Genomic DNA, 13,343 nt, shown 5'->3' on the forward strand with positions numbered 1-13,343 from the left:
TGCCACTCCTGAATCCTGTCACGTGAGGTGGCATCTGCTCCTCCATGGTGTACTTTTAAGTATTCCTGGGAAATCATCTGAATTTTGAATGGGACTGGAAGAATTGCTTCCAAAAACAAATACTGCAGACTATCCTGTGTCCCATTTTCAGATATTGATATTTTATAGGAGGGATCTATAAGAAGCAGGTTGGAGCAGATCTAAAGCATTCTTTGTGGATAGATATTTCATCTGCTTAATTTTTCAAGATTTCAGAGGGAAAGGAGACAACATCGTTGTCTTCCTTCATCACCTTGCTGTCAGCACTGACATTTATTTACTAGCAGAGATTTTGCGATTTTTCTTCCTCCCTGTCAAAACTGGACACTTGAAACTATTAGAATACCACAGTAGTAGTTGTAGGCCTAAGTACACAGAGAGGAAACACAAAGTCCTTACTGTCTGTGTATTTGTATAATGCCGATTTATTTTTTGGTCACTGCATATTAAAAACTAATTTAGATAAAATATCTCACGTTTTTTCTTTCAGGTCCGATGTCTAAAAGACTATGGAGAATTTGAAGTTGATGATGGCACTTCAGTCCTATTAAAAAAAAATAGCCAGGTATTTCTTATCTTCAGATACTTTACTTTAAATCTTATGAGTGCTGAATGGTGGAAAAGTTGGAATAGCAAAACAAATATCAACTTGTGTTGATCGTTTATATCTTAGGCATTATCTTTAGTATAATACACCCTGTTCTGTACTTTTTCTGAATAATAAGACTGGAAGCAAATGTTGCATATATTAAGAAACGATTAATTCATTTAGTAAGATATTGCTTATATTTAAAGTTCCTAAGCAGTTTTTTTACCTTACACTTTGCCTTATAAATCCTAGTTCTTTAGCAAGCCAATAGTGATACAGATTTTTCTATTTTCAAAAAAAGAATTTTCAGGTATTTGGTATGTAAACATAACAATTTAATAGAGGAAGATTAAAATTGTAAAGTTGTAACTTAAGCTAAATTTGTCCTTATAAGGAATCTCTCTCTTTATCTATATCTATCTGTCTGTCTATCTATCTATCTATCTATCTATCTATCTATCTATCTCTATCTATCTATCTATCTATCTATCTATCTATCTATCTATTTTTAAAGAAAATAGAGATGGGGTCTTGCTGTGTTGACCATGCTAGTCTCGAACTCCTGGGCTCAAGCAATCCACCCACCTTGGCATCCTAATGTGCTAGGATTACAGGTGTGAACCACCATGCCCAAAGTAATCTCAGTATATTAATTATTTCCCTAGAAATCTTCAAATTCACATTAGATGAATTCACATTGGCTAAATTATTACTTTTATTTATTTATTTATTTTTGAGACAGAGTCTCGCTCTGTTGCCCAGGCTGGAGTGCAGCGACACAATCTCCACTCACTGCAAGCTCCGCCTTCTGGGTTCACACCATTCTTCTGCCTCAGCCTCCCAAGTAGCTGGGACTACAGGCGCCCGCCACCACTCCCGGCTAATTTTTTTTTTTTTTTTGTATTTTTGGTAGAGACGGGGTTTCACTGTGTTAGCAAGGATGGTCTTGATCTCCTGACCTTGTGATCTGCCTGCCTCTGCCCCAAAGTGCTGGGATTACAGCTGTGAGCCACTGCGCCTGGTCTATTATTATTTTTTTGAGGCAGGGTCTGGCTGTGTTCCCCAGGCTGGAGTGCAGTGGCGCAGTCTCTGCTCATTGCAACATCTGCCTCCTGGGCTCAAGTGATCCCCCGCCCTCAGCCTCCCAAGTAGCTGGACCACAGGTGTGCACCACCACACCCGTTTAATTTCTGTATTTTTTGTAAAGACGGAGTTTCACCAGTTGGCCATGCTGGTCTTGAACTACTGAGCTCAAGCAATCCACCCACCTCAGCCTCCCAAAGTGCTGGGATTATAGGTGTAAGCCACTGTGCCTGACCACTAAATTTTTTATCCTATCCCTATTTTCTGAAGTCGTGAGGAGGAAAAATGACCTAATAAAAGCTGTTCTTTTTCTTTCCTTGCCTGCCATCTTGGGGTCAGCCATTTAGGATCTGATGACCCTAAGGATTTGGTGTTCACTTTGTTCATGGCGGGAGCAAAAGAATGTTTCAGGTCATGTGGTTCTTGAGCTTATTTTCCTAACAGGTTGAGTTGATCTGTTATTTTACTAATACCCTTGGAGCTTTAAAACTGTTTTACTAATAGTTGACTAAAATTGTTTTACTAATACCCTTGGAGCTTCTAAAACAAAGGTTGAATATTTTTAAAAAAGATTTTGAGGGTTCCGTAAAGTCTTTGGTTGTTAAGGCAACAATTTCTGTCCCAGTATTCTCTTAGGACACTAATGAATTGAAAGCAGATAATGAATTAATGCTCTGATAAGCAGCTATATTTCTGGAGGGCCCAGGAGGAAGCTCTGGTTCACAAGAACAAGAAAAAAGCCATCCTCATAAAGCAAGATATGTGAAATGTCCCTTCATCCCAAATGCTGTCCTGTGGTTGAATTTTTTTTTTTTTTTTTTTGAGACAAAGTCTCGCTCTTGTCCCCCAGGCTGGAGTACAATGGCACGATCTTGGCTCACTGCAACCTCTGCCTCCCGGGTTCAAGCGGTTCTCCTGCCTCAGCCTCTCAAGTAGCTGGGATTACAGGCGCCTGCCACCATGCCTGGCTAATTTTTGTAGTTTTTTTAGTAGAGGTGGGATTTCACCATGTTGGCCAGGCTGGTTTCAAATTCCTGACCTCAGGTGATCTTCCCACCTCGGCCTCCCAAAGTGCTGGGATTACAGGTGTGAGCCACCGCGCCTGGCCTGGTGGTTGAATTTTTAAAGTCTGTTTCTCAGCTGTGACCCCACCCTCAATTACAAAAATGGAGGCATTAAAAAGAAACAATATCAGCCACAGTTGATGGTTGGTATTAGGGGCTTCTAATGTTCAACCATATCTGAATTTTCTGTAGAATTTGGTGTAGATCATTCATATACTCTAAAGAATTAGTAGGAAACATTTTATATGTGTGTATATATGTGTGTGTGTGTGTGTGTATATATATATATATGCTTTTTTTTTGAGATGGAGTTTCCCTCTGTCACCCAGGCTAGAGTGCAGTGGCGCGATCTTGGCTCACTGCAACCTCTGCCTCCTGGGTTCAAGCGATTCTCCTGCCTCAGCCTCCTGAGTAGCTGGGATTACAGGCGCATGTCACCATGCCTGGCTAATTTTTGTATTTTTTTTTTAGTAGAGACGGGGTTTCACCATGTTGTTCAGGCTGGTCTCGAACTCCTGACCTCGTGATCCACCTGCCTCAGCCTCCCAAAGTGCTGGGATTACAAGTGTGAGCCACCGTGCCTGGCTGGGAAACATTTTCTAATATACATTCTTTTATTTTTGTCACTATGCCAAGCACTGTTTATTTTTATCCAGAAATCAATACTCTCCATCTGTTTAATACCAGCATTAGTATGGATATTAAATGAACAACTCAGTTATTTTGTTTTTGTTGTGTTTTTTTACATTTTTCTTGGCTCATGTATCTTCAAGATTGGTTTAGAAGAATTTGGTCATGGATCCCTTGTAAGGCCTTTGAGTTTGTGAGGCAGGACCTTCACGTGCACATGGCTACTGAGGTTACATTTTGCTTCCTTGAGATCTTCCTTTGAGATTTTTTTGACCCCCTGTGGATCGGAAAGCCTTCCTGCCTTGCTTCCTCAGCTTCCCTCCTCCAGAACAGTCAGTGTTTTCTGTAAGTCCTTGTGTTTGAGAGGGAAGGGGACATCTTTCCACTTGCCCCTGGTTCCCTTAGAGCAAGAGCGACGTCCTCTTAGGAAGACACGGGACAAGCAATACTTGGGTGCTGGCATCTTCCCCCGTACCACGTGAATAGCACCCGCACTGTGGGTCATGGATACTTTTCATCCTTGAGAAATAGAGGAGGAAAGTTGTCACTTGTTATTAGAAGAATGTTCAGACTCTGAAATCCTAGAGCAGGTTTTATGGAGAAATGAGCCTTTCATGGGTCTTCCTGATAGGCTGTTGGGCCAGTGATAATCCAAATCACACCTATCTGGATTTCTCTGTGCATAAATTTAAAAAATACAAACACTAAGGACAATACCTACTAGATTCAGAAGTCTTAGTTGAATTGAACTTAAGCAAACTGAATTCATTTGTAAAAGTCAGAATTCCGTACAACTCTAAATAGCATCAATTTCAGTGTGATTAAAACAGCAAATATAGTTAAGTTTAGCTTTTTTTTTTTTTTTTTTTGAGATGGAGTTTTCTCTTGTTGCCCAGGCTGGAGTGCAATGGCACGATCTCGGCTCACTGCAGCCTCCACCTCCCAGGTTCAAGCGATTCTCCTGCCTCAGCCTCCTGTGGAGCTGGGATTACAGGCATGCGCCACCGTGCCCGGCTAATTTTGTTTTTTGTTTTTTTTTTTTGAGACAGTCTTGCTCTGTCACCCAGGCTGGAGTGCAGTGGCGCGGTCTCAGCTCACTGCAAGCTCCACCTCCCGGGTTCATGCCATTCTCCTGCCTCAGCCTTCCGAATATCTGGGATTACAGGCGCCTGCCACTGTGCCTGGCTAATTTTTTGCATTTTTAGTTGAGACTGGGTTTCACCATGTCAGCCACGATGGTCTCGATCTCCTGACCTTGTGATCCACCCGCCTCGGCCTCCCAAAGTGCTGGGATTACAGGCGTGAGCCACTGCACCCGGCCCAATTTTGTATTTTTTAGTAGAGACACGGTTTCTCCGTGTTGGTCAGGCTGGTCTTGAACCCCCGACCTCAGGTGATCCGCCTGCCTTGGCGTCCCAAAGTGCTGGGATTACAGGTGTCAGCCACCGCGCCCAACCCCTTAAGTTTAACTTTTAACTACTTACTTGTTGGAGTTTGAAAACTAATCAGTGCTACTTTTTAATGATACAAGAAATAATTTCAAATTATTTCCCAATCATTTATTTTACTCTTTCTGCATCCCTTCTTGTCCCCTCAGCACTTTTTACCTCGTTGGAAGTGTGAGCAGCTGATCAGACAAGGAGTACTGGAGCACATCCTGTCATGACCATGCACTGAGGCACTCCTACCCAGGCGTCACCCAACTCATGGATGCCTCTGTGTACTCACTCTCTCCACCCTCCCTTCACCTCCCTCTTTGATTTACAAGCTACAGACATTGTTGAAGGTAACTAAGAATACTGGGCTAAGAAGTATAATTTGCTATTAAAGACTTTCTTCTTTTCTTCCTACTCCTTTTTGGTGTTGGTTTTGTTTTGTTTTGTAGAAACAGTGTCTCACTATGTTGCCCAAGCTGGTCTCAAACTGCTGGCCTCAAGCAGTCCTCCCACCTTGGCCTCTCAAAGTGTTGAGATCACAGGTGTGAGCCACTGCACCTGGCCCCTACTCCTTTTTCTAATAAGCTGTATCTATAATCACAGCATTCCTACATAGTTGTTACAGTGTGTTTTTTAAATGAAAGTAAACATGGTTACATTTGAATCTCTTAAATAATCAGTCACTTGGCTGGATAGGAAGAAGGTAGATCCTGTGTGTCTTGTTTTCTGGTCATGTGTATTGTACAAGCTAGAGAGCTAAATTTCTGAGATACACATTTTCAAATCACATGAGCAAGTAAAGATGATGGTCTGTAGAAATTTTTGGTATATGTAATGTTTAATGACATACTAATTTATCACCTGGATATTTGGAAAGGAAGGATACACATGGATTTTGCACATTTCCACCATGGTGGCTGGTGTGGCTTGTGGGATGATCACCAGTATCACCACTTTGGAAAGGGACAGTGAAATTGGGGCTAGAGAAGGAACTTTGTACAGTTTTCCCTGAGATTCAGATTGACTGAAAAGTCACATGAAGAGTCGATTGGCTTTCAATGGTATTTTTTTTTTTTTTTTTTTTTTTGATACAGAGTCTTGCTCTGTCGCCCAGGCTGGAGTGCAGTGGTGCGATCTCTGCTCACTGCAAGCTCCGCCTCCTGGGTTCACACCATTCTCCTGCCTCAGCCTCTCAAGTAGCTGGGACTACAGGCACCCGCCACCATGCCCGGCTAATTTATTTTGTATTTTTAGTAGAGATGGGGTTTCACCATGTTAGCCAGGATGGTCTTGATCTCCTGACCTCGTGATCCGCCTGCCTCGGCCTCCCAAAGTGCTGGGATTACAGGCTTGAGCCACCGTGCCCGGCCCTAATGGTATCTTTTAAACAGCTGACATTTTAAATTTTGATGAAATCCAGTTTATTCATTTGTTCTTTTATGCTTTGGATGTTGCATCCAAGAAATCTTTTCCCATCCCAAGATCACAATTTTTTTTTCCTTTTTTCTTCTGGAAGTGTTATAATTTTAAGCTTTATACTTTGGTCTATAACCCGTTTTTTTTGTTCTGTTTTGTTTTTGTTTCTTTGTTTGTTTTGAGACAGAGTCTCGCTCTGTCACCCAGGCTGGGGTGCGGTGGCGTGATCTTGGCTCACTGCAATCTCCACCCCCTGGGTTCAAGTGATTCTTTTGTCTCAGCCTCCCCAGTAGCTGGGATTATAGGCGCAGGCCACCACATCTGGCTAATTTTTGTATTTTTAGTAGAGACAGGGTTTTACTGTGTTGGCCAGGCTGGTTTCGAACTCCTAACCTCAAGTGACCTACCTTGGCCTCTGAAAGTTTTGGGATTACAAGTGTGAGCCATCGTGCCCAGCCTGCGATCCATTTTGAATGAATTTTCTATATGTTGCAAGGTGTCAATCCACCTTCACTTTTTCTTGGGCATATAGATACCCAGCTGTTTCACTACCATTTTTTGAAAGGACTGCCTTTTGCTCTATCAGCTTTGCATTTTTGTTAAAAAGTAGTTGTCAGTGTGTATGTGGGTTTATTTCAGGACTCTGTTTTGTTCCATTGACCTGTTTTTCTCTCCTGAATGCCAATACCATATTTGTATGTAGTGTATGTAAGTTTTCTAATAATTCTTGAAATAGATAGTATTAATGCATCTTATTTTTGCTGTTGTTTGTATTTTTTGTAGATGGGGTTTCACCGCATTGGCCAGGCTGTGTTGAACTCCTGAGCTAAAGCAGTCCACTCGCCTCATCCCCCCCATGTACTGGGGTTACAGGCGTGAGCCTTGGCACTGGCCCAATGTACCACTTTTTTTTTGAGATTTGTTTTGGCTATGTTAAGTCCTTTGCTTTTGATGTGAAATTTGGGAATAGGCAGGGTGTGGTGGCTTATGCCTGTAATCCTAGAACTTTGGGAGGCCTAGGTGGGCGGATCACTTGAGCTCAGGAGGTCCAGACCAGCCTGGGCCCATGGTAAAACTCCGTCTCTACAAAAAATATAAAAAATTAGCTGGGTGTGGTGGTGCATGCCTGTAGTCCCAGCTACATGGTGGGCTGAGGTGGGAGGATCACTTGAGCCCCAGAGGTCAAGGCTGCAGTGAGCTGAGATCACACCACTGCACTCCAGCCTGGGTGACAAAGTGAGACTCTCTCTCAAAAAGAAATTAGGATCAACTTGTCAATTTCTACAACAAAAACCCCTGTTAGCACCTTGATTGAGATTGCATTGAATTTATATAAAAATGTTGGGAGAATTGACATCTTAGTGATATTGAGTCTTCTAGCCTATAAACAAGGTCTGTCTTCCCATGTATTAATGTTTCTGTCTTCTGTTTCTCTTAATAATCTTGTAGTTTTCAGTGTACAGGTCTACCATGTCAGCGTTTCATAGTTTTGATGCTAAATGGTATTTTAAAATTTCAAATTCTAACTGCTTGTTGCTAGTAAATAGAAGTACAATTGATGTTGAACTTGTATCCTTCAGCCTTGCTAAACTGTGAGTTCTCATGGTTTTTTTGTAAATTACATCAACAGTCATGTGTTCTATTAATAAAGAGTTTTACTTCTTCCTTTCTAATCTGAATGCCTTTTATTTCTTTTTCTTGCCTGATTGCATTGGTTAGAACTTCCAGTGGAGTACTAAATATATTGGTCAGAGAAGACACCCCTATCTTGTTCCTGATCTAAGAAGAAAAACAATCTTTCATTATGATGATGTTAGCTCTTAAGTTGTTTGTAGATGCCCCTTATTGGGGTGAGGAAGTTTCCTCCTATTCCTAGTGATACGGTTTGTCTGTGTCCCTACCCAAATCTCACCTTGAATTGAAATATTCCCACGTGTCAAGGGCAGGGCCAGTCGAGATAATTGAATCAAGAGGGTGGTTTCCCCCATACTTTTCTAGTGTTAGTCAATAAGTCTCACAAGATCTGATGGTTTTATAAATGGGAGTTCCCCTGGACATGCTCTTTTGCCTGCCAGCATGTAAGACGTGACTTTGGTTCCTGTCCATTTGCCTTCTGCCGTGATTGTGAGGCCTCCCCAGCCATGTGGAACTGAGTCAATTAAACCTCTTTCGTTTTTAAATTACCCACTCTCCAGTATGTCTTTATTAGCATGAGAACAGACTCATACACCTAGTTTACTGAGAATTTTTTTAAAAATCAGAAATGGATGCTGGATTTTGTCATATCTTTTTTCTGCATCTGTTGAGATGGTTTTCTCTTTTAGTTTGTTAGTCTGGTGAATTACAGTGGCTGATTGATCGATTGAGTTTTCAATGTTACAATTGAGTTTTCAATGTTACAATAAACCCTGCATTCCTGGCATAAACCACACCTGGTCATGATATATTATCGTTTTTGTAGGATTTTATTTGAAATTTTTTTGTAGAATTTTTGCATCAGTGTGCGTGAGAAAGATTGGTCTGTGGTGTTCTTGGGAAAATAGTCCCTCCTTTTCAATTTTTTGGAAGAGTTTTCTAAATAGAAAAAAAAAACTGTTCTGTCACTCAACAACACAGAAGACTTCTGTGACCAAATGTGTGGGGGTTTTCCCCACATACCAAGCTCTGCAGTGGACACCAGGTATGTCCTCTACTTCTACTTCAGTTCCAACACTACCTGGAGATAGCGTTAGATCCCACAGGCTCAGGGCTCAGTCCAAGCTGCCCTCCCTGCAGACGCCGTCACAAGTCTGGGCCTCTGAGATTCTGACCAACTAGCTTCAAGTTGGAGTTCTCATGATCCCCCCTCTTTGGATTCAATTAATTTGCTTGAGCAGCTCATGGAACTCAGAAACACTTAAGCTTACTGGTTTATTATAAAGGATATGGTACAATATGCAGGTGAAAGGATCCAAATGGAAGAGGTACATAGGGGAAGATGTGGGGAAGGCACATGGAGCTTCGATGCCCACCACCCTCCAGGAGCCTCCATATGTTCAGCAATCTGGAAGCTCTCCAAACCCTGTCCTTTTGGGCCTTTTATAGAAATCTCATTAGATAGGCATGATCGATAACCAAGCAGAGAAATGATTGGACAAAAAGGGTATGATCTAATGCTCATAGTCTGAGTGGCGCCATCCAGCCAGGCCCGTCTGCTCAGGTTCTTAGCCCCTGCTGCAGTCCTTCTTTCAGAGTATGGGGCAGTGCCCCTTCCTATCAGAGAATTTCTTTACAGCCAGCTCCAAGCCAGAAAGGCGGGAAGATTCTTGCCGGGGAGAGAAAAAGAAGCAGGTGAAAGGAGGGCAGAAAGAGAGACTGTCTTCCCTGAGGCCTAAAATGCCCCAGCATTACAACAAAAGACTGCAACGAAGGCCATGGGAGTTATGAACAAGGAGCCATGGATGAAACCAATATATATCTATCATACGTTTTACATACATGGTATTATTTATTTCTTACATGTTTACAGAATTCATATTTAAGCCATCTGGGCCTGAAGTTTCTTTGTGGGAAGGTTAACCACAGTTTTGGCTTAATAAATACATGGCTATTTTGATTATCCATTTTTTTCTTGAATGAGCTTTGGCAATTTATGTATTCTCCATTTTATCTAAGTTACTAAATTTATTTATATAAAGTTGTTCATGGGCTGGGCACAGTGGCTCACGCCTGTAATCCCAGCACTTTGGGAGGCCAAGGCAGGAGGATTACTTGAGCTCAGGAGTTTGAGACCAGCCTGGGCAACATAGTGAGATGTCAGGGAAAAAAAAAAATTGCCAGGTGTGGTGCTATGCACCTGTAGTCTCAGCTACTCGGGAGGCTGAGGCAGGGGTTGGAGGCTGCAGTGAGCTATAATCAAGCCACTGCGCTCCAGCCTAGGCAACAGTGAGACCCTGTCTCAAAAAATAAAGTGTTCTTCATAATATTGCCTTTTGATGCTTGTATATCTGTAGATTATAGTGATATCACCTGTAGTGGATATCACTTCTCATTTCTGATATTAGTAAGTTTTTTTTTTCTTTTATTCTGACTGGACTAGAAGTTTATCAGTTTTACTAATCTTCTAAAAGAACATGCCTTTGGTCTACTTTCTCTATTCTTTGTTTTCTATTTCAAGGGTCAACAAATGCTTTCTGTGTATTAGGCTTTCTGGGCCACATGAGCTGTTACAGTCGCTCTGTGTTACTGCTGGAGCACGAAGCAGGCATAGGGAATCGGTGGGTGTAGGGAATCTGTGACTGAGTGTGGCCGTGCCAACCAAACTTAACACAACTGCTCTAGCCTGCAGCATGTCATGGCCAATCTGTTCTGTTCCTTGGTTTCTGCTTTGATCATCATCATTTTCTTTTGACTTTGGGTTTAATTTGCTCTTTGTCAAATTATTTAAGGTGGAAGCTGAAGTCATTGACTTGAGGCCTTTCTTCTATTCTAAGTTGGGTGTTTGGTGCTGTGACTTTTCTGCTAAGTAATGCTTTCACTCTAGCCCACAAATTTTGATATATTGTTTGCATTTCCATTCAATCCAGAATATTTCCTAATTTCCCCTCTTATCTCTTCTTTGCCTCATGGGTTATTCAGCAGTATGTTGTTTCCAAATATTGGGGGATAGATTTTTTTTCAGGGCACATGTAATAATTTAATTTTTAATTTTTTTTTCACTTTATCTCATTTTTTATTTTTTATTATACTTTAAGTTCTAGGGTTCATGTGTACAACGTGCAGGTTTGTTACATATGTATACATGTGCCATATTGGTGTGCTGCACCCATCAACTTCATCATTTACATTAGGTCTATCTCCTAATGCTATCCCTCTCGCCTCCCCTCACCCCACAACAGGCCCCGGTGTGTGATGTTCCTCACCCTGTGTCCCAATGATCTCATTGTTCAATTTCCACCTATGAGTGAGAACATGCGGTGTTTGGTTTTCTGTCCTTGAGATAGTTTGCTGAGAATGATGGTTTCCAGCTTTATATTGTGGGACAGATTTCTAATTTAATTCCATTGTGGTCACAGTACATACATCGTATGGCTTGAATCTTCGTACTTTTTTGAGATTTGTTGGCCCGGAATATGGTCTGTCTTGGTAAGTGTTTGGCTGCATTTGCTTCTGCTGGTGTCGTGTGGTGGGTTCTAGATGTCAGTAGATCGATAGTGTTGTTCAGGTCTCCTGGTTACTCCAATGTCATTACTCCAGCCTCAGACAGAAGCCCAAGTGAAGGAATAAGTGTACTCCTCAATGAGTTTTGACAAATGCATACACCCGTGTAACACAAACTGTATTGGGACTTGTATTTTAATAACTGGTAGAACTAGTCCCCATACATTGCTCTTCTTTCTTTGGAGTTTTCCTAATTATTTTGTTTGCTTATTTAGTTTATATGTGAAAACTTTAGAATGTCTTGTCCAATTCTGGGGTTGATTGGGGCATGGAACATCTGTATTTTTATTGGGACTAATTACATTTATCAGTAAACTCTGGAGAAGCAGTCATGTTGCCAAATCTTCCAAAGAAACGAACTTTCCATCTGTTCCAGGCTTTGTTATCTTTCCACAGTGTTGTGACATTTTTCTCCTGCAGAAAGGAGAAGACATGCCTGCTTTGGGATGGCGGATGCCCCAGGAAGAGGGCGGACGCTGAGAACAGAACAGCGTCCGGCTCTCCACAGTGCTGTGGCAGGATATTATTCTTACTACATATTTTGATGGACACATGGGTGTTTCTTATATAACTGTTTTCCTGTACGTTTGAAATATTTTATAGTTTAAAAAATTAACAAACTTAGAAGTCAATTTTAATAGAAAAGAATTTATTGCAAATACAGTGACTTTTTATATTACAGCAGTACATTCCAATCAGCCATATGGCCATAATTTGTATACATTTCAAATATAAAACTATACTTTTTTTTTTTTTTTACATATAGTACAATTTCCAGTGTGATGACATTTCAATGGGAAAAAGATTGTGCATTTGCAATAAACACCGTCATCCCTGAGTCCACAGATAAGGTCCCTGGAGAAGGGGCTTCCCCTCTTTTCTCGCTGGGTTGACGTTCCCAGCGAGTGACGCCTTTCTGGAATGTGTGTAGGCACCCGCCACCAAGAGTTCTAATAACCTAAGCTCAAAGCAGAACAATGAAATGGCAAAACTGTACAGAGCCCTGATTTTACGTTTCAATCTGACAGCCGGGTCAGAAGTACCACATGGAAAGTGCTGTCCTTAACTGCTCACTTAGCTGCTCCTTGCTGACAGCTCCCAGAATCTGCCTCCAACAAGTGGCAAACTGGGAATTTTGCCAAGGAAAATTACTCAGGACCGCTAATAAAAACGCAGGCTTTTGCAACATGCATATTCCCCCAGCCCCCGACCCTGATTTTGCCCAGGGCAGGGCATTAACTGTCTGGGGGGTGAACAAAGAATCCCAATCCTCAGATGTCCCAGGACTCATGGCTCATAACCCACGGAAAACTAAGGCATCACAGTGGCTTAATTTAAAAGATGTGCTTCCGAATGAATCCTGGAAAACAATCCGTCTTTACACAGAGAGGGCTGCGGGGGCAATCCTACTGACGAGTTTGTTGAGAGCGCGAACTTTTTCTTCCAAGATGCGGCTTTGTTTTTCGGCGCCTCGCTGCTTCTCCTCAGTGACCTGAAGTGCTCTCACCAGGTGGGCATTCTCCACATACAGCTCCTTCAGCAGCAGGTCGGACTTCGCATTCTTTTCAAACTAGAGAGGGGAGGAAGCCAATACTTTGCATGAGGCCGGTGGAGAAAGGCTACAGATCAGCCTGCTCTCTTTTATCCTCCCACATTTATGCAAACCATAGTTTTGGGCTCTTAGAAATCTGACCCAAGGCCGGGGGTGGGGGCTCATGCTTGTAATCCCAGCACTTTGGGAGGATGAGGTGGGTGGATCCCAAGGTCAGGAGATCGAGACCATCCTGGCTAACACGGTAAAACCCTGTCTCTACTAAAAAATACAAAAAAAATTAGCCGGGCGTGGTGGCAGGCACCTGTAGTCTCAGCTACTGGGGAGGCTGAGGC

At 42.1% G+C, this 13,343-nt stretch overlaps 1 protein-coding gene and 1 long non-coding RNA gene across 12 annotated transcripts in view; one reads left to right on the forward strand and one right to left on the reverse strand.

Moving 5' to 3' along the window:
• Positions 1 to 522: 522 nt before the first annotated feature.
• On the forward strand, positions 523 to 7,930 carry LOC119623117 (uncharacterized). The gene is made up of 2 exons (XR_005239563.2): positions 523 to 604; positions 5,003 to 7,930. It is a non-coding gene; the product is annotated as an uncharacterized lncRNA (long non-coding RNA).
• A 4,154-nt stretch (positions 7,931 to 12,084) lies between these two features.
• The window catches only part of NINL (ninein like), a 133,758-nt gene continuing 132,499 nt past the window's right edge, over positions 12,085 to 13,343 (reverse strand). For all 11 annotated transcript variants that reach the window (XM_073007604.1, XM_073007603.1, XM_073007581.1 and 8 more), the window contains one exon: positions 12,085 to 13,026. In XM_073007604.1, the coding sequence (XP_072863705.1) occupies positions 12,835 to 13,026 (192 nt within the window). In that variant the 3' untranslated portion in view covers positions 12,085 to 12,834. The remainder of the gene's footprint in view (positions 13,027 to 13,343) is intronic.

The sequence above is a fragment of the Chlorocebus sabaeus genome, chromosome 2 (genome assembly GCF_047675955.1).
Source record: "Chlorocebus sabaeus isolate Y175 chromosome 2, mChlSab1.0.hap1, whole genome shotgun sequence".
Taxonomy (NCBI): Eukaryota; Metazoa; Chordata; class Mammalia; order Primates; family Cercopithecidae; genus Chlorocebus; species Chlorocebus sabaeus.